Genomic DNA, 26,815 nt, shown 5'->3' on the forward strand with positions numbered 1-26,815 from the left:
AGGCCCCGTGCCTTCTCTCCAAGTCCATGGCAAGGTAGGCGATTCAGATCCTGGAACCTTTATGAGGTTTGGGGTCAGGAAGTGTTTTATGGGATCACGATCTTGAGCCCCACTGGACCTTTCCACCAGCTCCACTTGTTGGTTTCAGAATGACTCCGTTGCTGATGAGTACACCGTGGACATCCTGGGAAACTTGCTGTGTCACTTGCCAGCGGCCGTCATCCACCGTGGGGTGTCCCCCAGGGCCTGGGCCACTGCCCTGCACAGCCTCAGAGACTGCCTGGACCTCAGCCCCCAGCAGAAGGTGGCCGTGAGGCTCAGGCTCTTGGAGCAGCACGGGTGAGGAGGGCCCGGGCTCGGCTCCAGGGCTGGGGTAGGGGTGCCGGCGAAGGGGCACCCAGCCCTGGCTCTCCTGCCTCCGAGCAGAGTCTCTAACTTAGGACAAGGTTAGACACTTAGATTTATTCTGGAAACATGACCTTTTTTCTTTTGGCCTCAGATTCCCTGTAAGTGAGAATGATAGCTGTTCTACAGGCCTCATGTGGTTGTCACCAATACATCTTGGCTTGTGGAAAGGGAAAGAGTTTCAAAAAGATGGCACTTTACAAATGCATGGAGGTGTTATTATTATTTTTGCTGTGAAACAACACCACCGATAATAATAATGCAAATAATCGAGGCACTGTCAGCTCTGGGTGAGTGAGAATTCCCCGGGGGAAAACAGAGCTGTTCTTTCCCATGCAGAGTTTTCTGAAGTTAGGTCAGATATTTGAGTAGGGCCTAGATATCGGTCAACGGTTAGACAACAAATGTTTTTGGAGTAATTACTGTGTCCCAGACACTTACTATTATATAGAGTTTAAGAGCTGGGACTTGGGAGCTTGACTCCTTGGGTTAAATTTTTCTACCGTCTACTGTCTGTGTGATCTGGGAAAAGATACTCAGTCTTTTGCACTTTATTTTTGCATCTGTAGGATGGGAACAGTGAGAGTCCCCATAGGGCTGTTGTGATGATTAGCTGAGTTAATGCATTAAGTGTTAAAGCACTTACAACAGTGCCTGGCATGTAGTACTGAGTATGTGACAACAGCATTATGACTAGGAATGAAGATACAGTAGTTATTATTAAGTGTGGCTCCTGCCCTCATGGAACTTACAGTCTATTAGGATAATATTGTTAATCAAAGAGTTAAGGGGAGGCTTTTTGGCCAGGGGTGGTTTGCCTTGGTCCTAGGAGAAGGGTTATCATTGCTAATTGGGCAGATCTCCTTTAGAGATATCCTAGTGTGAGGCACTTCCCTGTAGACATTTGAGGTCGCCATAAGAACAACACTGGATCCTGGGTCAGTGCTGTTATTATTCTGCCAGGCTCGAGAGGAAATTTCATCTTGCTATAGGAGGAGACCATTATGGTAATTTAAAAGGAGCAAATATATCATTACTGTTCTGTTGAGAAAAGGGAGGAAGGAAACACTCTGATGCAAATGACAGAAATTCAGTAGCTCAATTCACACTAAAACATGGGAGTTTATTGAGTTTAGAAATGGATGGGACTTCAGGCATGGCTGGATCCAGGGGCTCAAATGATGTCATCAGGAATATGTTCCTCCCATCTCTCAGCTCTGTATTCTTGGGTGTGGCCTTTATTTTCTCCATTTGGTGAGAGGAATGACCTCCAATATCCTTTTTACTGCTAGAGATGCCAGAAGAAAGAGAGAGCTTCTCTAGTAGTTCCATCACAATTGCCAGGGATGACTCTGATTGGTCAGCTTGCATCACATGTCTGTTTTCTTGGTTAGGGACGTGGGACCAAGGGATTGACAGCCTCTCCAGGTATAAAGATAATCTTTTCCTAAAAGAAAAAGATGCTGGGGGACAAGGACAAGAGCGTGATGTTTCCATTTACTGCTTATTATCTCTCCTTAGACTCCCCCAGAACTGGACAGCTGAGACTACAAAGGATTTGGGACCCTTTCTAGTACTTTTCTCAGGAGATGAATTAAGCTCTGTTGCCACAAAGGTACCTCTGTGTTCTATCTTTAGAAGGCTGAGGGAGTTTGAAGGGGAGAGAAAGTGTGGTTAGTTATATTCCCTTGGGTTTGCCGCCAGTTTGTTTTTCTGGAAACTTCCTCCCTGCCTCAAAGAGCTCAGGTGTTTCCAGCTCCACTCCAGGATGCCCAAGGTTCAGGGAAAGGGAGTGAGGCAGCTGCTAAACGAGCTCAGGGTCTTTCACTTGGCCTCCAGGCAGATGTGCACAGGCTGGGAGCTGTCATTTAGCTGCCACTCTGCTATCTGTGTGCTTCCCACATGCACGCCTGTTCGAGGGCTTACACCCACCAGCACCATATGCATATGCATATGTGTGTCCAGTGTGTGCAATCACATGGGCAAACATATTTAATCCAAAACCAAATCTTTATTGAGCACTGCCTTTGGGTGTAACACTGTACTTGGAGTAACTGTCCAAGAGTTAGACAAGGCCAAGAGGCATGCCAGATGAGCACGTACTAGTCAGCTTCTGCTGTGTAACAAAGCTACACAATCTCACCGGCATGCAACAAGAAGCATTTATTTCTTGCTGACTGGTCTGTGGATCTGGGACACTGAGTTTGCCTCTAGGGCTAGGCTACCTGGAGCTTATTCTTCTCACAGTGAAAGTCTGAAACTCTAGAAAAGGGAGTGCAAAGTGCAGTTCTCCTTAAGGCCTGGGCTGGAAAATGGCCGGCTGTCACTTTCTATCGGCCAAAGCAAGTCACATGAGCAAGCCCACCTCAGTGGGGCAGGAAGTCTCCTCCATGCAGGCGGAGGGTGGGGTAGGAGGGGATGTTTGCTGAAAAAGAGTTAGATCAACCACAAAGCACATCCATACACCCTCACCCCTGTACTCACACACGCAAGATGTATGTTGTCATACACGCTCAGGGGGCCTGAACACCTGGCACGTCACCCAGGTTCACACGTGCAGAGCAACATTCCAGTGTCTGGTCATGGTAAAATCATCTCCTGGGGTGTCCAAACCTAGAGTCATAAGCAGCAGCTGCATATATCTTAAATGCTTATCTAATCTTTTTTAAAAAATCAGCTTTTGAAATCGAAAAAGTCTTGTATCAACATGGGTAAATCTCAGAAACACAGTGTACAGAAGTTGCAAAAAAATATGTACAGTAGGATACGAAGTAAATAAATAAATACTAGTTAATTTTAAACACATGCAAAACAATGCCATATGTAAGAGAACTTTAAAAGTACATGAGAATGGTTAATTATCAAATATCAAATTCAGGGTGACAGTTACTTCTGGGGAAGGAGGGAGGCCAAGGGTGAGGGAGGGAGCTATCAATTATATTCGTGATGTTTTATTTCTTAAGCTGGGTTCTGGGCACATGGGTGCTTTGTTGTATTGTTCTCTCTACTTTTTGTTTTAATGCCTGAAGTGTTTAATAGAACAAGTAATACATGCTCCTGGTTAGAAAATCCCAACTATACCAAAGGCTATAGTATGAGAAGTTTCTCGCCCCACATTTCTAGGTTCCTAGCTTCTCTCCTCAGCAGCAGTTGCTGTTCCCAGATTCTTCTGCATCCTTTCTGGAAAATCTTCCTCCTGCCTTTACATGTTCTCCCTTTAAAAATACAAAATGGAAAATACTCTGCTGTGCAATTTGCTCTTTAGAAGTTAACTATTTATCTTAGAGCAGTTTTGCTCGTGACCTTAGCCGCACGTGGGAATCACCGGGGAAATTCTAAAAGGGACAGACACATGGACCCCACCCCAGACCAATGGTCTCAGAATCTCTCGGGCAGGGCCCGGGTGTCTGTGGATTTCCCAGGTGCTTCTCATCTACAGCCTGGGCTGGGAACTACTGGCTTAGACTGTGACTTTGATTCTGAAGATTAGAATAGAAGGAGGAACTATAAAACCCAGAGACTTTTGGGGCACAGTCTTTTGGTGACTGGGACACAAAGACACACAGCTATAGGGAAGCGTTTGATGAATTCTCTAGACTCTTGGACAGATTACCAATAATATCCTGAGCTTGACAAAGTGCATCTGCTCTAGATGAGAAATGGCACCTTCTCCAGGGCAATCGGAAGCCCCCTCGTTGCTAGTCTTCACCTAGAACTCAGAGATAACTCTTTCCTCCTCCTTTTATACATATAAATTTTAACAAAAATTAACAAACAGTACCAACCCCAAAAGACATAGGCATACATACATTTTATAGATATTATCAGATGGTAATGATGCACCACCTAACAGTCCCACAGAGAAATAAGTATGCATATTTCCTACATCTTGGCCAGCATTAGGTATTATCACTTTATTTTATTATTGACAATCTGATGGGTGAAAAACAATATATACTTATGTTATTGAACACGTATTGGATTAGCACTGAGATTGGGTATTATTTTATATGATTCTTTGTAGAGACTAGTTGGGCTAGGGATTAAATTTATATGAGAAGCTGCTACAAGCATACCTCGGAGAGATTATGGGTTGGGCTACCGACCACCACAATAAAGTGAATATTGCAATAAATCAAGTCACATGAGTTTTTTTGGTTTCCAAGTGCATATGAAAGTTATGTTTACACTATACTGTAGTCTATTAGTGTGCAATAGCATTATGTCTAAAAAAACAATGTAAATACATTAATTAATAAATACTTTATTACTAAAAAAATGCTAACCATCATCTGAGCCTTCAGTGAGGTATAATCTTTTGCCAGTGGAGGCTCTTGTCTCGATGTTGATGGCTGCTGTCTGATCAGGGTGGTGCTTGCTGGGGTGGCTGTGTCAATTTCCTAAGATAGGACAGTGAAGTTTGATGCACAGTGAAGTGCAACTTCACTAATGATTCCTCTGCAGCATGCAATGCTGTTTGATAGCATTTTACCCACAGAAGAACTGCTTTCACAACTGGAGTCAGTCCTCTCAAACCCTGCTGCTGCTTTATCAACTAAGTTATGATTATGTAATATTCTAAATCATTTGTTCTCATTTCAACCATCTTCACCAGGAGTAGTTCCATCTCAAGAAACCACTTTCTTTGCTCATCCATAAGAAGCAACTCCTTACCCATTAAAGTTTTATGAGATTGCAGAAATTCAGTCACATCTTTAGGCTTCACTTCTGTTTCTAGTTCTCTTGCTCTTTCTACCACATCTGCAGTTACTTCCTCCACTGATGTCTTGAACCCCTCAAAGTCATCCACGGGGGTTGAAATCAACTTCTTCCAAACCTCTGTTAATATTGATGTTTTGACTGCTTCCCATGAATCACAGATGTTCTTAATGGCATCTAGAATGGTTAATCCTTCCCAAGAGGTTTTCAATTTACTTTGCCCAGATCCATCAGAGGAATCATTATCTGTGGCAGCTATCGTCTTGAGAAATGTATTTCTTAAATAATAAGACTCGAAAGTGAAAATTATTCCTTGATCCATGGGCTACAGAATGGATATTGCATTAGAAGGCGTGAAAACAACATCAATCTCATTGGACGTCTCCATCAGAGCTCTTGGGTGACCAGGTGCATTGTCAATGAGCAGTAATATTTTGAAAAGAATCTTTTTTGTCTGAGCAGTAGGTCTCAATAGTGGGCTTAAAATATTCAGTAAACCATGTTGTAAACAGATGTGCTGTCATCCAGGCTTTACTGTTCCAGTTATAGAGCACAGGCAGAGTAGATTTAGCATAATTCTTAAGGGCCCTAGGATTTTTGGGATGGTAAATGAGCATTGGCTTCAACTTAAAGTCACCAACTGAATTAGCCCCTAATGAGAGAATCAACCAGTCCTTTGAAGCTTTGAAGCCAGGCATTGACTTCTCCTCTCTAGCTATGAAAGTCCTAGATGGTATCTTTTTCCAATATAAGGCTGTTTAGTGTAGCCATCTTTGTTAATTATCTGAATTATATCTTCTGGATAACTTGCTGCAACTTTTACATCAGCACTTGCTGCTTCATCTTGAACTTTTATGTTATAGAGATGGCTTCTTTTCTTAAGCCTCACGAAACAACTTCTGCTAGCTTCAAACTTTTTTCCTGCAGCTTTCTCATCTCTCTCAGCCTTCATAGAATTGCAGAGAGTTGGTTTTTGCTCTGGATTAGGCTTTGGCTTAAGGGAAGGTTGTGACTGGTTTGATCTTCTATCCAGACCACTAAAACTTTCTCCATATCATCAATAAGGCTGTTTCGCTTTCTTATCATTTGTGTGTTCACTGGAGTAGCACTTTTAATTTCCTTCAAGAACTTTTCATTTGCATGCACAGTTTGGCTAACTGTTTGGTGCAAGAGGCCTAGCTTTCAGCCTGTCTCAGCTTTTGACAAGCTTTCCTCACTAAGCCTAATCATTTTAATTTTAATTTAAAGTGGGAGCCTTGTGACTCTTCCTTTCACTTGAACACTTAAAGGCCATTGTAGGGTTATTAATGGACCTAATTTTAATATAGTTGTGTCTCGGAATAGTGAGCCATGAGGAGAGGGAGAGAGATGGGAACAGCCTATTGGCAGAGCAGTCAGAACACACACTACATTTATTGATCAAGTTCACTGTCTTATATGGGCACGGTTTGTGGTGCCCCAATTACGATAGTCATGTCAAGGATCAAGGATCACAGATCACAGATCACCATAACAAATATAGTAATAATGAAAAAGTTTGAAATATTGTGAGCATTACCAAAATGTGACACAGAGACATGAAATGAGCAAACGTTGTTGGCAAAATGGTGCCAATAGATTTGCTTAACACAGAGTCGCCACAAACCTTCAATATATAAAAAATGCAGTATCTGCAAGTGCAGTAAAGCGAAGTGCAATGAAACGACGTATGCCTGTATAAAGAAAAAAAAGCAATGGAGGCAGTGAAGCAGTGTTCCAGTTTACACTCTAAGTCTGTGTTTCATATGCTTTAATTATTATTCATTCCTCCTCTTTCATCTTCACTGCCCTGCACAGTTTCCTGACATCCTTCAACAAACAGCTTCCAAGATGGCTGGGACTTTGCCCCCCAAAGAATTCCTCCAGGCTGTCTTTGAATCTGTTCGGAACAGCAGTGAGGAGAGCCCCAGCTCTGACCGCAGCCCTGGTGAGTGTTTCTGGGGGTATCTGAGCCCGTGTCGTGGCAGCAGTGTTTTGGCTAAGTCCCTGGCTTCAAGAGGATTCCTTGTCCAGGGGACTGGATGCAATGTTTGCAAAGCAGTAGAGTAGCAAAAATCCACAGGGCATAACATTACATCTTTTTTTTTTTTTTTTTTAAATAAATTTATTTATTCTTTTTTTTTTTTTTTTGGCTGTGTTAGGTCTTCATTGCCGCGCCTGGGCTTTCTCTAGTTGAGGCAAGCAGGGGCTACTGTTCTTGCGGTGCGCGGGCTTCTCATTGTCGTGGCTTCTCTGGCTGCAGAGCACGGGCTCCAGAGCACAGGCTCAGTAGTTGTGGCGCACGGGCTTAGTTGCTCCGGGGGGCATGTGGGATCTTCCCGGACCGGGGCTCGAACCCGTGTCCCCTGCATTGGCAGGCAGATTCTTAACCACTGAGCCACCAGGGAAGCCCAGAATTACATCTTTGTAAAGTGATTTGGAATCACATCTTGCACTCCTTACCCAGGCCAGTAGGTTTAATGGGTGAACATGTGCAACAAACATTTCAAAACAATTGATTTAAGGACCAAGATGGCTGTGTGGCTATGAATTGCCGTGCTGGGGCCAGGGTGACTGGATTTGGATCCCAGGGCTGCCACTCATGGGCTGTGTGACTTTGGGTAAGCTCTTTAACCTCTCTGTGCCTTGGGTTTTATCCTCTGTAAAATGGGGATAATGAAAATCCCTACCTCATTAGATTATCGTGAAGGTTGGTGGGTTTTAAACCTATAAACATGTGCACAACAGTGCCTGGCACGTAGGAAATGCTCAGTAAGTATTCGATATGATTACAAGTTTTATTGTGCACCTACTGAGTGCAGACTTGTGCCAGGCTGGAGGGGACAAAGTTAACCAGACCCAAGAATAATTGTAATAATAAAAGTAATCTGTGCTTACTTTCTTTCCTGCAACAAATAATTTTTGAGCACTGACGGTGTGAACAAAACAAAAACCCCTGCCCTCATAGAGCTTACTTTCAGATGGGGTTGGGGGTAGCCAGACAATAAATTACAGACATAAGTGAAGTACGTAGTATGTTGTGTGATGAGTATCAAGAAGGAAAATAAAGCAAAGGACAGGAGTCAGGGAGTGTGGGATGTGGGGCTGTAATCTGAAAGGAGAACACGGTTAAGGAAGGGCTCACTAAGGTGACGTTTGAGGAAAGACCCAAGGCAGTGTGGCAGTGGGCCCAGTGGGTGCCTGGAGTTAGAGTCTTCTGGGCAGAAGGAGTGTGACAGGAGTGGGGGAGGAAGGAGGAATGAGGCGCAGTGTGGCTGGAGTGGGGTCTTATCTCCTTGTAAAGGAGACCCTAAGGTGGGGTTTCATGGCGGCATCGAGCACGGAAATGTCATGATCGGACTGATGTTCACCTTGGGTCGTCGCCTCTCCGTGCATTGTCTCGTCCTCACCTCTGTCTATGGGGTGGGCAGTATGCTTTCTCCCATTTAACAAAGGAGAATGAGGTTTAGAGGGATTGAGAGATTTGGCCAAAGTCTCAGAGTTAGCCAATGGCAGCTCTTGGAATTGAACCCAAAGCAGGTGATGTTCACCACTAGCCGTACCGTCCTCGCTGCCTAGCGGTCCGGTTGTCGTATCGCTCTGCTCCTATTCTGTGCCTGTGGTTACGTGAAAGTAAGACTTTCCGCCCTTGGGGGAGGGTGTGCTTAGCTCCAGTGCTTAATTGGAGTTTTCTTTAGTTGGTTCTGGGTATTAATTACTGCTGTGCTTATAGTCATTAATGGATTAGCAGAATTACTACTTGGTTCCATTTTAGTTAATTTTTGTGTGTGTTGATTCATTCAACGAATATTTCCTGAACACCTACTATGTGTCAGGCCCTATTCTAAGCCCCAGGAATACAGAGTGATAAGACCAAGTCCCTGCTGTACTTTTAAACCATTCTGTTCTCTAATTCTGTACTTTCACTGAATCCTGCTTTCATTGGAAAGTGGGGCAAAGGGAGTCTAGGAGAGATGGGTCTTTTGTCTCCTCCAAGTGGGTTGTGATAAAGATGTTTGAGGACCAGACATGTACCCTTGACCTGGTCCAGTTTTGCCTCTTGATTAGAGTCCAGTGAATTTCCATTTAAGATGCAGTGAAAGGGCCGTGGCCACAAGGCCTGGGAAATGCCCAGCCCCGGGTGGCGCTGGTGAGTCTGTCAGCATCAGGGGTCATCAGCTCCTAAGATAAGAAACCCAGGATTGCTCTTAAGGCGAAGGTTTTCTCTCAGTTTGGGCACATCTGGGCCAGCAAAGACAATATCTCATTTGTGTGTTGCTGAGAAAGTGGTTTGACTAGGTATGGTTCAGCTTACTCAGGACTGATATGGATGGGTTTCTCCTGTTGCCAAGGAAAATGTAACAGACCCATTTCTCCTCTGTCCTGGGATGGGAAGGCCATAGCCTCCACCAAGATTTTTATGGAGGGCAAATCATCTTCCCTTTCCACACTTAGATGGGCGCGCCCCTTCCTTATAATTTTGGAAGCCTTAACTCTGGGTTGCAAACTCAAATGCATGGGGTGGCTATGGCAGGTAGCATAATAAAAATGGCTAACACATATTGAGTACTTACTGTATACCTGGCACTGTTCTAAGTGCTTTATAAATAATAACACATTTAGTCCTCGCAAAAATTCTATGAGGTAATTTTATACTCATTTTATAGACTAGGAATCTGAGGCACAGAGGGGTTAAATAGCTTTGGATTTGAATCTAAAGCCAGAACTGTTCACCACCACCTCCTATTGCCCTCAAGGCAATTAGCAGTCCAGTCATAATGATGCAAAGCTCCTACTGTGTGTGTGCTTGTGGCTTTGCAAAAAGTTGGCATTTCCATGATTTCGTTAGGAAGAAATGGCACAAGTGGGCTTCAAACTGGTCCCTGAGTCCCTGAGCTCAGTTTCTACCCTACACTATTTCTCATGGATAAATCTGATTGGAGAACAACATTACTCATTTCAATAAAGAAACAGACTCACATTTCCTGAAATTCTCTTTCCTCTGTTCCTTCCCCATGTCGCCCATTCCTCAGGTTGCCATGGAGTCTCGGCTCCCTCCTCCAATGACATCATCAAGCTGGCCGAAGCCAACGCCTGCTGGGCCCCCGAGGGCCTGCTCTGCCTTGGGGAGGATGTGTTCCTCAGGAGCGTGGAGCTGCTGGGCGCCGTCAGGAGCTTCAGCCCAGCTCAGCTGAGGACCCTGAAGGAGAAGGCAGTACAGGTGAAGCCCATCTCAGGGAGGAAGCACTCACAGAGGGAAACCCAGCCCTGCCGTGCACAGACCCCTCTCTTTCACTTTCACTTGGGTCATCTTGTTGAAATCTCACTGCATCAGTTCAGAGCCATAGTTGTGATCTCCGCACCGGAGAGACTTCTAGCTCCTCCCTCTCAGGGAATGAGATGTGGTGTCGGCATCTAAGGTACGCTCAGTAAATCAAATTCCGTGGGTGCTCTGGTGCCTCTGACTGAGGTGGTTTCCAGGAATTGTGCCTTTTCTTTCTCCACTCGGAGAACCCCACTGCTGCTTGCAGGAGGTTTTCTCAGAATCTGTTGCAAATTCACCTGAAAACAGAGCAGAAAGTAATAAAAAGAGGACTAGAAGTAATTTGCCATCTTTATAAAGATCACTTTGAGTGGCTTGTTTCAGCTATTAGGATGGTTGTGGACTATATAGTTACCCTTGTGGGGTTAAGACATTAAATTCCTTAAAATGATAACCCTATTTTTTAAAAAAATTAATTAATTAATTAATTAATTTTTTGGCTGTGTTGGGTCTTCGTTTCTGTGCGAGGGCTTTCTCTAGTTGCGGCGAGCGGGGGCCACTCTTCATCGCGGTGCGCGGGCCTCTCACTGTCACGGCCTCTCTTGTTGCGGGGCACAGGCTCCAGACGCGCGGGCTCAGTAGTTGTGGCTCACGGGCCTAGTTGCTCCGCGGCATGTGTGATCCTCCCAGACCAGGGCTCGAACCCGTGTCCCCTGCATTGGCAGGCAGATTCTCAACCGCTGCGCCACCAGGGAAGCCCATAACTCTATTTTTTATATGAGTAATCCAAGTTTATTGTAGAAAAGTCAGAAAATAATAAAGAAGAAAATCAGTCATAATCTTTTACCCAGAGGTGAGCACTTGCTAATGTTTTGGTATGTTCATCTGAAGCTTCCCAGACTTCTGTGTATGTGTGTAAAATATATTTATATATTTCATACATGTATTTCATAGATACGTATATATGCTACAAAATATAGCATCACGGTCACATACTATTCAATAGCGTGCTGTCCACACCAACAGTGTATAGTGCGTATTTTTATATATCAGAAATATAAATCTATATCAGTATTTTAAATAGCTATATAATATTTCACTTTATGGCTGGTTTTTATTTATTTAACCAGTTGGTAGACTTTTAGATTGTTTATTTTTTTAAGGCCTCAAGGTGCATATTTATACATATTTCTTTGGCCACTTGTCTTATTATTTACTTAGGCTAAATTCCCAGAGATGGAATTTCTGAGTCAAAGAGTATAAATATTTTAAAAGCTTTAGATGCATGTAGCCAGATTCCCTTCTAAAAAGCATGTACCGATTTACATTCTCAACACCAACAAATGAGGGTATCCTGTACCCCATATCTTTCCAATTCTTTTTACTCCTCGTCCATATGCTCAGCCAATTTAGTATTCTTTGATTGTTGTTAACATACATTTCTTTAATTATGACTGAGACTGAACTTTTCCTGTATGTTTATTTCTTCTTTTGTGAATTTCCTGTTCATGTCTTTTGTCTATTAAAGAAATAATAGATGTAGTCATCGTTTTCTTCTTGATTTATAAGAGAAGTTTATATATTAAAGAAATTTTCCCTGTGTCTGTTTCAAATGCTGTCAGTTAATGGGCAGTCTAATCTGGCTTGTCGAATCTGGCTTTTTTTTTTCACCTGAAGGTTTGGGACACGCCTTCTTACTGGAGAGAGTACCATCTCGCCTCCCTGGGGCGCATTGTTCTGGCTCTTACTGAGAGTGAGCTTGAACAGCTGGATCTCAGCTCCATCGACACTGTGGCTTCCCTCAGCCAGCAGACAGAGTGGACCCCAGAGCAGGTAAGTAGATGTTGCTGGATCTTTCAAATATTCTACTTCTGTCTTAATTTTGTGTATATTTTCCTTTACATCCTAGAACATACTTAATAGTATTTATAATAGTAGCTTTAAAAACCTTTCCTGCTAATTCCATCATAATTGTCATGTCTGAGACTCTTTCTGTTAGCTAATTTTTCCCGTAGTTATGGGTCATATTTTCTTATTTGCAAGTCTAGTAATTTTGACGGGCTGATGGGCATTGTAAATTTTACATCTTTGAGCACCCACCCAATTTAGTGGTACTCCTTTAAAGAGTATTGGGCTTTGTTCTGGCATACACTTAAATTACTTTTAGATCAGTATGATCATTTTGAGGTTTCCCTTTGAGCATTATAAGGGTGAGTCTAGACTGAGCTTTATTCTGTGGTTAATTTATCCCCATCACTGAGACATGATTCTTCTGAGGACTCTATCCAATGCTCTGTGTATTTCAAGACCTCTTCTCTCTGGCTGGTGGGAATGTGAACTCTTTCCAGCTCCATGTGAGCTCTGAGAATTGTTCAGCCTACCGCTTTCTGATGCCTTTTTTGATATTTATGTGGAGTTTCATTCCTTGCATGTGATCAGCACTCAGCCAGACTTGAGAAGACCTCTTTGCAGATTTCTGGAGCTCTCTCTCTCTCTCCGTGCAGTTTCTTCCTCTCCAGTACTTTGCCCAACAAATTATAGGATCCCTGGCCTCTCTGAACTTGGATCTCTGTATCCTCAACTCAGCCTGACCGCTGGGTTTTTTTGGGTTCCCTTTCTTGCTCCATAGCCTGGAAACTGCCTCTGGGCAGAGAGCAAGGGCAATTGTGGGGGCTCACCTGATTTGTTTTCCTTCTTCCAGGATTATAGGCCTGTGCTCCCTGTTGTCCGGTGTCTAAATACAGTTGTTTCATATACTTTGTTCACTTTGTGGTGAGAGGGTGATTCCTGTGTCAGTTAATTCTTCACAGGCTAAAGAAGAAGTTCCGTCCAGAATTTAATTGTTTCAATTGGGAGGGAAGTTAATCCACTGTATTGCTAGAAAGGGGAGTCTTAGCTGCTCTGTGTTAACTTCATTCTCAGGCAGCCCTCCCTCAGCTGTTGTTTTCAGCACTAGGCTTATGTATCATGTAATTAGCAACCCCAGAAAAAAGTGCCCCTTTCCCATTAATTTTTGAAACACTCCCAGCATTGACTCCAATCATGCAATTGCCCGGCCCTAAACTATCTGGTCAGGATTAGAATATGTGGGTTGGCCTGGCATGCACCAGGGAGTGGAATCCATCTCACCAGGGCCATATGAACTGAGGATGGGGAACTCGTGTGTCGTAACGATCCCCAAAGATGTCCACATCCTCATCCCTGGAACCTGTGACTATGTTACCTTATGTGGCAAAAGGGACTTTGCAGATGTGATTAGGTTAAGGATCTTGAGATGGGAGGTTATCCTGGTGGGCCCAACATAATCACAAGGGTCCTTAGAAAGGACCACAGATACAGAAGGCAGAAGCAGAGGGACAGTGGAAGCAGAGGGACAAGGGACACACTGAGAGATCTGAAGATGCAGTGCTGCTGGTTTTGAAGATGGAAGATGGGACTCCGAGTCAAGGAATTCAGGCAGCCTCTAGAAGCTAAAGCAGACGGGGAAATGCATTCTCTCTAGAGCCTCCAGAACGAACACATCTTGCTGACCCATTTTAGGACTTAAGACCCCCAGAACTGTAAAAGAATATATCCGTATTGTTTCAGGCCACTGAGTTTGTGGTAATTTGTTACAGCAGCAAGAGGAAATGAGCACAGGTGGTTCACCAAAGGAAAAGCATGGTATTATCAAAGGGAGAATGGATGCTGGGCAAGCAAAACCAAGGCATGTCCCCTACTCTCATGAGCTTTTTGTAATCAGGATTGCCATGTCACATGACTCTGGGTGGCACCATTCAAATAGAACATGGTGTGAATTGTGCCCCCCTGGAGTTAGGTAACATGGAGGTCCTGGCCATAAGGATTAAGTGAGTTAATACATGTTAAATATGGTGAACAACACCTGCGACATAGTAGTCAACAAAAATTAGTTGTCTTCACTGTTGTCATCAGCATATTGTCATCCTCACACTTCTTCTCTTTGGCAGTTTAACACCTTCCTCATTTGCAAGGTGAGGGGGTTGGACCCCCAAGTCCGCAGTTCCTTCCACTCTGACATTCTGCAATCCTGGGGTTCCGTGACACTGAAACTGGTTTTGACTGGTTTGAGAAGTGCCACATCACACTTTCAATATTAAAATCATTCTATTCGCAGTCTGGGAGAAAACAGAAAAATATATCCAACTTAGAAACTAGAGTATCTCTTTCCCTTTTTATCAATTTTCAATTCCCATGGATGACAGTGAGATTTATCAATATGTTTGAAGAGGACATGAAAACCAACATTTGCATATGTCATTTGCAGTCATTTCCTCAACTTTAGCTCCCAATCAAACGCTTAAATGCATGTTTCTAGATTAATAGTCAGACCTGGTGAAACTACATTAACAGATAGTTCAGCTTAAAAACCAATATAAAGGAAAAAAAACTATTATAGAAGCCAGAGGGATGAACAGAGAGATTGAAATCTTACAGCTAGTCACTTTCCAGTGGTTAATATTGCCTAAAAGTGTTGGTATTAATTGTCTTGGAATCATTACAGATACAGTGCTCCAGTCACTCAAGGAAATATATTTTGGTTTATCACCTTGCAGGCTGAGCTTGCATTTTCCAGGTTCCAGTGGCAAGGACAATTTAATATCACATCTTCAAAATAATTTTATTTGAATTGTATTTTTGCACTTTCATTTTAAAATGGGCATGCCTGATGGTTGGGGGGCACAGATTGCTATGAGTCAATGAGTGAAACCTGATTATGAAGACTTAAAAAGAAAAGTTCAAAAGCTAACTTGAATCTCCATCTTTCCTTCATCCCCAAACATCTTCACTGGCTCTGAAGTCAGACTGCCCAGGTTGTAATCCTAGAACCATTATCTACTAGCTGTGTAACCTTGGCCTAGTTACCTAACCTCTCTGTGCCTCAGTTTCCTCATCTGTGAAATAGAGATAATATTAATATTTACTTCCTAGGGTTGTTGTGACGATTAGATGAGATAGTATGTGTAAATGGTCAAAACAGTGTTGGCATACAGTAAGCATTCAATAAATATTAGCTATTATTATTTTGGATGCACATTGCCATTCAGAGACATTTAAATCTAAACATTGTGTTACTGAAATTCACTTACAGTACCTGTGAGCTTTGTAATCATTGAGGGGAAACTTCATGAAGACACTGACCAGTCCAATTTGCAGAGACGTGGGAAGTCTCTCTGAAGCCAATCCATCACATGACGGCAATAATCTGATGCCATTTCAAAGGAGTATATATTGCCTACAACTTCTATAGCTCGCTCACTCAGATGTTCATTCATTCATTCAAAAAGTACTTATTATTCCGAAAGTACCCTAATATGGGCCAGGCATTTTATCAGGTATAGGGATGCAGAAGTGAACTAGCTGGATATGGTCTTTGTCTTTGGAGATTCTACTGGGTGATACAGACAAAAAGTTGAGTGATCAAGGTGAAACGTTTAATAAATTTTGATAAGTGATAAGCAGAAAATGGACAAGGTGCTCATGGAAATAGTGGGGAGGGAAGCTACTTGGGACGGGGGAATCCAGGAAGTCTTCTCTGAGCAGGTAGCATTTAAACAGACCTGAGGGACAGAAAGACAACAGCCATGTGAAAAGTGGAATCCTATTGCAGCGTTTCACAATCTTTGCCAATACTTTTTCTTAACACTGGAGTGATCTATAGTGTGTGATGGGATGGACTGACATTAAAGTGCGATGGGAAGATTCACTGTATCCCTGTGACCCTCACTTCCATTCAGGAGATGTTCGTCCTTGGAGGTCTCCTCCCTATCTTTGCCTTGTGAGCTCTGGCCCTTTTGTAATCTTCTGCATCTGCCTCCATGAGCCCTGAGGAGCCAGACAATTATACGGCTCATCTTCAAGAGATTGGCTTGGGTCCTTCCTCAGGTCCAACATATCTGGATCAAATTAATCAGGGTTAATCCAGTTACAAGTGACAGAAAACCCAACTCAAAGTGGCTTGAACAAGAATGGAATTGACTCGCATAACTGAGAAGGTCAAGGGTGGAATTAAGGTATGGCTGGATCCAGGGGCTTCAACACTATTGTCAGGAATCCATCTCTCACCAGTTTTTGACCCTGCTTTCCTTTGTGTGGGCTTTGTTCAGAAGCAGTTTCTTTCTTTCTTTCTTTCAAATAAATTTATTTATTTATTTTATTTTTGGCTGTGTTGGGTCTTCGTTGCTGCGCGTGGGCTTTCTCTAGTTGCATTGAGCGGGGGCTGCTCTTTGTTGTGGTGCACGGGCTTCTCATTGTGGTGGCTTCTCTTCTTGCGGAGCACGGGCTCTAGGCGCACGGGCTTCAGTAGTTGTGGCACGTGGGCTCAGTAGTTGTGGCGCACAGGCTTAGTTGCTCCGCGGCATGTGGGATCTTCCCAGACCAGGGATTGAACCCCTGTCCCCTGCATTGGCAGGCAGATTCTTAACCACTGAGCCACCAGGGAAGTCCCCAGAGGCAGTTTCTTTCCACGTGTTGAGTTCTAGCAGATTGAGGTGTTTGTCCTTCCAAGGTCCAGTCCACAGTAAAGAAAGCTCTTCTCTTCTAATTGCTCCAACCAAAGTCCTGGTTGGTTTTGACTGGATCACATGCCTAATCTAGAACCAGTCACTGCAGCCAGGCTAAGAGACAAACTGACTGGCCAGGACTAGGCCATAGCATCACCTCTGGAACTCAGAATGCAGTTAGCTCCAATTGAACCACATGAAGTGAGAGTGTAGGAGGTCTGGCTCTCCAGGGAAAGTCATGAATAATGAATGGTCACTATACTAAAATTACAGGGACACTACACTACACATCAGCCCCTAAATCAAAGCTCATTGAAGAGATTCCTGTGTGGTTTTTTAATGCCAAAGGATTTAACGTACTACTCCCTGGAATTGAAGAGTGAGAGGCAAACCTATTTCAGGGTAGATTTCACAAAGGTAACATTTGACTTGAACTCCCAAATAAAAGGATGGTCGGATTTTAACAGTTGGGAATGCAGGAAGGGCATTTCAGATGGAGGCACTGACTTGAGTAAAGGTGCAAAGGCAGAAAATTACAAGGTTTTGTCAGAAAGTTGTGAAAACAGTTGCTGGAAAAGTCTGGATCCTGATGCAGAAGAACTTAAATGACCAAACTATGTGAAGGTCATGAGTGATGAAGGGAATAAGCCAGCAGACACAGACACAAGGTATAGGTGTCTTTTTTATTTTTTCATTCATTCATTCATTCATTCATTTATTTATTTATTTATTTATTTATTTATTTATTTATTTATTTTTGGCTGTGTTGGGTCTTCGTTTCTGTGCGAGGGCTTTCTCTAGTTGTGGCGAACGGGGGCCACTCTTAATCGCGGTGCGCGGGCCTCTCACTGTCGCGGCCTCTCTTGTTGCGGAGCACAGGCTCCAGACGCGCAGGCTCAGTAGTTGTGGCGCACGGGCCGAGTTGCTCCGCGGCATGTGGGATCTTCCCAGACCAGGGCTCGAACCCGTGTCCCCTGCACTGGCATGCAGATTCTCAACCACTGCGCCACCAGGGAAGCCCATAGGTGTCTTTAATATTGGTGAAGGATACAAGAGCTTCACGGCCTAAAGATGCCTCCATAGATCAGGGGACATACTCCGTAGAAGCAGCACCTTCAGGAGGTTAACCTGGATGAGTGGCTGGGATGATTTGGGGTGGGCAGTATGTTCAGAGGAGCAGGGTGGGCGATCAGTCAGGAGGCTGGCTCCAGTATCCCCTCAGACCTTGGGGTCTTGATCATCCCTGGATAGTTCATTTCCTATCTTCCCGCATTTTTATAGGCTAAATCCATTCTGCAAGGGTTCCTGGAGGATTCAGGCTATAGTGTCCAGGATCTGAAGAGCTTCCACTTAGTAGGACTTGGTGCAACCCTGTGTGCCATGAACATCACCGAAATCTCACTTATAAAGATCTCAGAATTCAGGTAACCAAAACACTAGTGTGCAAAGTAGCAAATGATTGATTGGTTCGTTCATTCATTCATTCAGCAAGATGTTCTCTGCTGAGCTTTGCAACCTTTCTGGGCTAAAATAGGGAGTGAGATTAGCTGGATCCTTTTTTGGTGCTGAAACCTTCTGCATATCTTTTTTTGGCCGGAGCGTCTCCCAGGCTCACACTACATCCTCCCTCATAACCAGGGTGGTGGTGGCCAGAATTGGGACCCTGCTCTGCAGCACCCACGTCTTGGCAGAGTTTAAGAGGAAGGCAGAAGTTGTGTTTGGAGGGCCCACCGAGTGGTCCAGCTCTGTCCTGCAGGAGCTTGGGACCATTGCAGGTAAGAGATACCTTGAGCATGCCTTTCTCTCCCTTTCCAACCTTAAATCTGGGGACAAAAACAAACAAAATAATGAAAGAATCAGGACAGAAATAAAGATGCAGACGTAGAGAATGGACTTGAGGACACGGGAAGGGGGAAGGGTAAGCTGGGACGAAATGAGAGAGTGGCATGGACATACATACACTACCAAATGTAAAATAGATAGCTAGTGGGAAGCAGCTGCATAGCACAGGGAGATCAGCTCGGTGCTTTGTGACCACCTAGAGGAGTGGGATGGGGATGGTGGGAGGGAGATGCAAGAGGGATGGGATATGGGGATATATGTATATGTATAGCTGATTCACTTTGTTATACAGCAGAAACTAACACACCGTTGTAAAGCAATTATACTCTAATAAAGATGTTAAAAAAATAAAGGTTAAATAATATAGTGTTGAAAAAAAAAGAAGAATCCTTGACCACGTGTAGTTACTATCTATAGAGTTATGGTTGAACCTAGATTTCATGACTTGAAGTTGCAGAGGGTGGGGTCTGCAAGTCTGCTTTTTAAACAAGCTCTCTTGGTAATTTTTGTGTAGCTAAAGTGGTTTAGAATGTTATTTAATTGGCTCCAAAATAGATTTATACACAATTTGAAATTTGTATAAAGTGAAGCTCCTTCTGGGCATACATTTCCTTGTAGGAGACCAATCAGGGTTAATGTGACCCACATTTTTTTCCCTGAGTTGATTAAGGAACCTAATTCCCCGGTGTGATTTTCAGGGACTTTTGTAAGGAAAGATGTTTGCCTAGAACACGCAGATCTGTACATTATGCAGCACCATTAATAAAACAAATGGAGTTCTGATGGCTTGAACTAAACCCTCATGATTCCTTTTTCACCCCAGCTGGATTAAGTAAGGAAGAGCTCCGAATGCTTGACAAGGATTTGATGCCATATTTCCAGCCATCAGCAATCAAATGCCTTCCTGATGAGATATTCAAAGTAGGTACTCAGTTCCTCAAGGAGAATGGGAGCTTGACCCTATTTCAAATCACACAGGGAGGCAGATGGTGGGCCTTGGATTATAGGGACCTGCAACCAGCCTTCTGCTAATAGGGCCAGAGGAGAGCTGTGTGCCAACAGCGGATGGATCACAGGATAATTTTAGGTGTTTTTGTTTTTTAAGTATTTTTTTCTTCAATTTAAATTTATCTTTTAATTGTATCTATTTTTACGGTTTCCTTCTCTTCATCGCCACTGGTACTGATTTTCTATTTATGATGGTATGACAGGTGCATATTCCCGTATCCAAAACCCTTGGGGGCATATATATATTTCAGAATTTGGAATTTTCCAGATTTTAGGAAGATCACTCTGTGAATCTATAGTATGGTAACTTAATACCTTCAGCAGTGTCTGGGGAAGCACCTTGTAAGCAAATGCATTAATATTTCCGTGAAGAAATCTGTGACAAATCACACTAATTGGAATAAATAGAGACTATAAATGGTCTCACATCAATTTAGGTCAGATTTTGCTGGCAAATAAGTTTGTCTTAAACTTTGGAAAAAACTTTGTTTTCTGATTTTTTTGGACTTCAGAATTGCAGATGAGGGATAACATTTCCTGTATAACATTTCCTTTTAAAATAAATTTAAGTAAAATATTTTAATTGATTTTAAGAAAACTGTTAAGGAAGCCACAGTAGGACAGGTGACAAACAGCTATGGAAAAAATTGAGAGGGTTGAATTGGATCAACTGAGGTTAGGGAAGCAGGGTATCCAGTGAGAGAGGTCCTTCCTTCCTGTCATGTACAAGATTAGGAGAGGGTTTGGTGGGGACAGTCTGCTCTGATGAGGAGTGACGCTGGTGTTCTTGCCTGCTGCGTAACTTGGAAACACATTCTGTCCATAAAAACTGGATAAGGCACACACAGGAGGCTAGACAAACTCCCATGATGCAACATCATTGGTTCATTTTAAGAAAGAGAGCGGACCTTGAACCACTTCAGCACCCAGGACAGTTCCCAGCACAGAAGAGGTGTGGTAGCTGTTTAGGGGAAATAAGTAAGTCATAGTCCTTAACACCATTGAGCTTCTCCTCTGGGGGCTCTGCATGGGGTAGGCAGCTTGGTTCTTAATGCTGGCATGTTGCTGAGCACTTTCTCCGGGTCTTGTCTGGAATGCAGTCTGTAGCTTACCTACTCCAAAAATTCCTAGTGGCCACTTACATTGTGGTAGACTCCAGCCTAGGCGCTAGGATGTAGGCTCCAGGCTGGTGCACTGGGGATGCGCTGGTGGAGGGGTATAACACAGTGCCTTCAGGGGCTTGAAAAGTAACATAAGGGAGTGCAGTCGCCTGGGTAGGGACTGAAGTGAACTGGAGAGCCCTGTCTAAATCTGGGGAAGCTGCTTCTCATCTCTGGCACATTGATGCAGTGTGACAATGTGGGCCAAGTATTGCTGGATCTTCCTTTTTTTTTAAGAATCCAGAAATCTCATTTTCATATGAAATCTCCTGATAATTAAACGTTGGCAACCACTTTGAATCTATATTTTAAAACACAGTGCAGTAGGCCTAGAGATTCAATCTGGCCTGTGGGTTGCAAGCAGCAACATTGGAAAAATAGATAATTTTTATAATGCAGACTCTATATTAATGGTAGATGTAAGGTGTAAGCCAGAAGAACATGTCCTCTGTGTGTGTGTGTGTGTGTGTGTTTGCGTGTGTGTGTGTGTTTGTGGTGAGAGGGGGGAGATGATGCTGAATTTTGCAGGACAGGTTAGCTAGGTGGAGAGGGAGGAACAGTGTTCCAGGCAGAAGGATGTGCTGCCTTCTGGGGGCTGCAGATATGGACCTCCATTCTCCAGGAGTGAAGTGTGCCAGCGCAGAGGACGCTGGAGAGGTGGGCAGGACCCAGAGCCCTCATTACCATGTTCAGGAGCTTGAGCTATGGCCTGGAGAGGTGGCAGGGAAGGGTTCTAAGCAGGGGAATGACATGATTCCAGAGAAGCATCAACCTGGATGGGAAAGAAGGTGAAGGAGAGAAGAAGATGGGGTGAAGGAGCAGAACCCCCTTTCTCAGAATCTTTGGGGCCCTTAGAAAATAAGCAGGATGACTTTAGAGGCCCCTGCCATCCCATCTCATTCCACACCCACTGGAACTAGTCACCAAGTCCTCTCTAGGATGGAAGCGACTTCAGAAAACATCTTGTTCAGGGCCCTCAAAGGACTTCTGCTCTCGGCAGAATTTCCCATTTCCGGTGTCCATGGCAGACATCACTAATAGATTACTGTACTTCCCCTTCGCTGAGCCCTCACAGGACTCACCAGCAAGGGTGAGAATCACTTAGGAGACGAGTTATCTGTGCCATTCCACATCTAGTCCAAAAGCCCAGAGAGGCTATGAAACTTGCCCAAGGTCACACAGCTATTATGTGACAGAGCTGGGACACAGATTCAGGTCTTTGCCTTTTAGGTGTGTGTTTTCTCCTCCACATCAGTGTTTCTCAGGTGGGGGACTTGAAGCATTGGGGGTGGGGTGGGGTGGTACCTTGCACTGCATTAAACAACATTGTCACCTTTTCACCTCTCCTTTACTACTGATTACTTGAAGGAGGAAGTCTCGATTTGGAGCTAAAATGTATTTAACACCTCTATAACACTTAAAATCCCCTCCTTTTTCTGTTTTTAAAGAGGCTTCAGGTTCAGACATTGTTGGCCAACACATATAGCTACAATTCAACAGTGTCGTTTTATTTATTATGGAATATATTTTTTTAAAGATTTATTGATTGATTGCTATGTTGGGTCTTCGTTTCTGTGCTAGGGCTTTCTCTAGTTGCGGCAAGCGGGGGCCACTCTTCATTGCGGTGCGCGGGCCTCTCACTATCGTGGCCTCTCTTGTTGCGGGGCACAGGCTCCAGACGCGCAGGCTCAGTAGTTGTGGCTCACGGGCCTAGTTGCTTCGCGGCATGTGGGACCTTCCCGGACCAGGGCTCGAACCTGTGTCCCCTGCATTGGCAGGGAGATTCTCAACCACTGTGCCACCAGGGAAGCCCATATTATGGCATATTTTAAATGAGTACTTATTGCGAGTCATTCCAATTTTCCATTTTTGGATATTTCCATTAAATTCTTTTCATTTTAAAATAAGTTTATTTTAGTAGTGAAAGAGTGATCTGATTTTAAGTAAAAATCCTAAAGAGGAGCACAAACGGTACATGGGTACGACGAAGGTGTGCGGGTCCTGGGCGGATGGCCGAGGTTTGGGAAAGCCGCGGAGGGGCGCCTCTGAGGGCGCTGGCCCCTCTCCCCTGCAGGAGCTGTCCGCGGAGCAGATCGCCTCCCTGGGCCCGGAAAACGCCGCGGCCGTGACCCCAGCCCAGCGCCGGCAGCTCAGCATGTTGCAGCTGCAGAGCCTCCAGCGGGCGCTAGATGGCGCCAAAACTCGCTCCTGGCTGGACGAGCCTCCAAGCGCCAGCCCCACCCGGACACCCTCCTCTGTTTCTCCTCCAGGTGAGCCGGACAGACCCAGCCCGGTCCCCCACTCCTAATCCCTTTCCTAGTCTCTTGGTCCGCCCTGCCAGACCTGGGGCAGCGGGAAGGTTCCTAAAATTCAGGGTGGGCTCTCTGACAGTCCTTGGAGATCCTGCATTCCCAGAAAAATCCGAAGTCCCTACCGAGCACATGTAAATGATTCTCAACTCCAGAGCACTTTAAAGTCACGGGGTGGGGGGGACTTTTTTTTTTTTTTAATTTATTTATATTTGGCTGCGTTGGGTCTTCGTTGTTGGGCATGGGCTTTCTCTAGTTGCGGCGAGCGGGGCTACTCTTTGTTGCAGTGCGCGGGCTTCTCATTGCGGTGGGTTCTCTTGTTGCGGGGCACGGGCTCCAGGCGCGCGGACTTCAGTAGTTGTGGCACGTGGGCTCAGTAGTTGTGGCTTGAGGGCTCTACAGCGCGGGCTTCAGTAGTTGTGGCGCTCGGGCTTAGTTGCTCCGCTGCCTGTGGGATCTTCCTGGACCAGGGCTCGAACCCGTGTCCCCTGCATTGGCAGGCAGATTCTTAACCACTGTGCCACCAGGGAAGCCCCGCCGGGGAGCTTTTAAAAACTGCCAGTCCCGTGGACCCCACCCAGAACCCACTGAATCAGAATTTCTTAGGACTTAAGTCCTGTCAGTGGTTCCTTTGCTCCTCCCTCCTCACCGTCCAGTATTAATTAATAAATTCAATTGACGTATACTGGGCACCTATTAATACTATGTGCCAAGCCTGCGGTAGGAGCAGGGAATACAGAGGTGAGTAAGGCAGGTAAGGCTCTCTCGTAAATAAAGAAGATTTCAAATCTGGTAAGACCAGGGGAGGAAAGCAGCAGAGGATGGTGGTGGTGACTAAGGGCTGAGCTGAGACAGAGGAGCCATGGGTGTGGCTTTCCTTCCTGTCTTTCCTCCCTGCCTGTCTTACTCTCCCCCTCCCCTCACTCTCCCACTTCTTTGTGCCTCCTTGTGTCTTTAGTGAGCACCGTCTTTGGACTAAGCCGGTGCTGGGCTCTGCGGAGGCAACTGTGAACGAGCCAGGCGTGTCCTCTGTCCTCTCTGAATTCCCAGTCCAGCATGGGGGTGAGGGAAACTGCTGCACCCTGGCGACCATGAGGCAGTACGAGGGGTGCTGTGAGGGGGGACACAGGCCCCCAGGGAATGCTCGGGAGAGGCAGCTACCTAGGCTTGGGAGAGTGGGGAGCGGCCTTGGAAGCCTCCAGAAGACAGTGATTCCTAAGCTGCAGACCAAGAGAAGAGAAGATGGACCCAGCCAGGTGGAGAGTGTCCCAGGTAGAGGGAAGAGCGAGTGCAAAAACCCAGAGAGCGAAGCTTGGTGCTTCGCTGTCTCCAGGTCCGCCCCAGCCTCCCTTGGGGAATAGCAAACTGGGGGATTCCCAATTTCTGCAGCCACAAGTGGCCCGACATGGCAGCTGCAAACCGGAGCCACGCCCTTTGACTTACTATTATCTTAAAGCCTTTTCATTGAAATATAATACGCATACATTTAAAAGTTATTTTAAAATGTTACAGTGTTTTGTGTGTTATATAATGCACACAGTAGGCAACGCACCTGGTTTAAAGTACGAAAGGTCGGAAAAGGTGTGCAGTGAACCATCTCCCCCATCCCCCGTTCCTTCGTCGCCCAATTCCCCTCCCCAGAGGCAGCCAGTGTCACCAGCTTGTGTATCTGTCCAGAGATACTCTATGCATATCCATAGTTTATCCCTGCACTTTTACAAAACTTGTTATACACTTTGTTCTGTGCCTTGCATTTTTCACCTGACAGTATACCTCGGACGTAGTTCCATATCCGTACCTAGGAGCCGTGCGATTGTTGTTTTTCTGGCTACGGCATAACTATTTAACTAGGTCTCTGTAGACGACAATTCAGTTGTTTCTATTTTTATATTGTTATGAACGATGCTGCGGCGGATGACCTTATATACTTTGCATCCGTTCAAGTGTACCTGCAGGGTAAACTCTTCCAAGTGGCATTGCTGGGTCAGAGGGTTTGTGCATTTGTAATTTTTGATGGATACTCAGCCAGGCAGGAGAAGCCTAGATTCCTTCTCCTTCCGTTCACCCCACAGGCCTGAGCTGGTGCTGGCAGCTGGGTGAACCCTTCCTGTGGGCCAGGCACTTAATCTCTTGTTTCGTAAATTTGCTTCATTATCCGAATCATCTGGGAGTGATACTTAAAAATCCAAATTCCTGGGCCTGGTACCAGACTTGCTGAATCAGAATTTGCATTTTTAGCATTCTCCCCAGGTGACTCTTATGATTAAGGCAGCTCTGGTAGTCGCTGATTCACACAATCTCATTTAATTCGCCTTTCCATCCCTTGCAGTTTGGGGTCATTATTCCCGTTTAGGAGTTGAGCAAACCAAGGTTGGGAGAGATCTAGTGAGTGGTTCAGGGAGAGGCGCGGGGAGCTGGCGTGGTGCGTCCACCCTCCGCGGGCTGCTGAGACCTCCTCTGCACTCTTGTCTTGTCTTGTTTCCTTTTAGGAGCCTGGGTCTCCCAGAGTCTTGGGCTGGGCTGCCCTCTGCTGGTCCTGATGCCCAGGCTCGTGTGGTGAGCGGCATTTGCGCATTGCCCTGGGGCCCAGGCAGCTGCCCAGGGCACGTGGAGACCGAGGGCGCTGCAGACGGTGGGAGTCCCGCAACCCGACTCAGAGCCTCAGTGGGGGCAGGGAGACCCCGGGGCCTTGGAATTGAAGAGGCGCTAAAAGGAAGAATAATTGTTGAAAATGATCTCGCACGTTCTTAACCTGGCTTGTGTCCTCAGCAGGGAGGCATTCTCAGCCTCATTTCAGTCTCCCTAGTTTTCCAGCTTGGAGACAGAGAAGCTGGGGAGGGAGGGGTGTTTCCTGTCAAAGCATGAAGACCTTAGTACAAGTTACTGCCCTCCCTCCAGAGGGAGACGCCGGAGAGGAGTGGGTGCAGGCAAAGGCGCCGTTTTCGCCAGGCCCTGATTCGGCCTCAATTCTGGCTTAATTTCCCTTCCTTGGAGCTACGGGGCACATTGGATTTCTCTTTCTTAGATACTTCGCAGAGCTGAAATAAATGAATCCCGCAGCAGACGCCAATATTCCTGCCTGATTGCTAATTGATATTTTTGTGGGCATTGCATTGTTTGGGAATTAAAACAGTTAACATGGCTCAATGTTAAATCAATTTTTAAATACATTTTCCAGATGCCTTCCATTTCCTTGGGAGGCAGCTGAATGAATGGCTGTGGAATTATCAGTTAAACTTTCAAAATACTCCTTTCTTGATGGAGGTGGTGGCTCTTCTTGTTTTAAGTTGCTCTGGGCTTTGGGGATGGGTTGAAATAAAAGAAAATAAACTGTGCAAGCCAGTCACTCCTGTGGTTATGGCACAGCAAAACAAACGCACCCACTGGCCCAGTCCTTTTGGAGGCTGGGATGGAGTTACCTCTGGAAATTCGCAGGATGCTCTCGGCCTTTGGCTCAGGAAGGCAGAGCTCAGGAAGGGGTGCTTTGCTGCCTCCCAGGTGTTATGCCTTCTCAAATTCAGCCAACAAAGTAGTTTCACACCACATCACTTAGGTAGCAATTTAGGCATC

The 26,815-nt window shown here is 45.0% G+C and overlaps 1 protein-coding gene across 1 annotated transcript in view; it reads left to right on the forward strand.

Annotated features, from left to right (window-relative positions):
- Positions 1-25,805, forward strand: part of OTOA (otoancorin) — a 59,715-nt gene extending 33,910 nt beyond the window's left edge. The window contains exons 19-28 of the mRNA XM_068523804.1: positions 149-339; positions 1,927-2,020; positions 6,961-7,090; positions 10,176-10,363; positions 12,083-12,238; positions 18,208-18,350; positions 18,565-18,701; positions 19,592-19,689; positions 23,011-23,206; positions 25,735-25,805. Of these exons, the coding sequence (XP_068379905.1) occupies positions 149-339; positions 1,927-2,020; positions 6,961-7,090; positions 10,176-10,363; positions 12,083-12,238; positions 18,208-18,350; positions 18,565-18,701; positions 19,592-19,689; positions 23,011-23,206; positions 25,735-25,805 (1,404 nt within the window). The remainder of the gene's footprint in view (positions 1-148; positions 340-1,926; positions 2,021-6,960; positions 7,091-10,175; positions 10,364-12,082; positions 12,239-18,207; positions 18,351-18,564; positions 18,702-19,591; positions 19,690-23,010; positions 23,207-25,734) is intronic.
- The last annotated feature ends 1,010 nt before the right edge of the window (positions 25,806-26,815 follow it).

Source organism: Eschrichtius robustus, chromosome 16 (genome assembly GCF_028021215.1).
Source record: "Eschrichtius robustus isolate mEscRob2 chromosome 16, mEscRob2.pri, whole genome shotgun sequence".
Taxonomy (NCBI): domain Eukaryota; kingdom Metazoa; phylum Chordata; class Mammalia; order Artiodactyla; family Eschrichtiidae; genus Eschrichtius; species Eschrichtius robustus.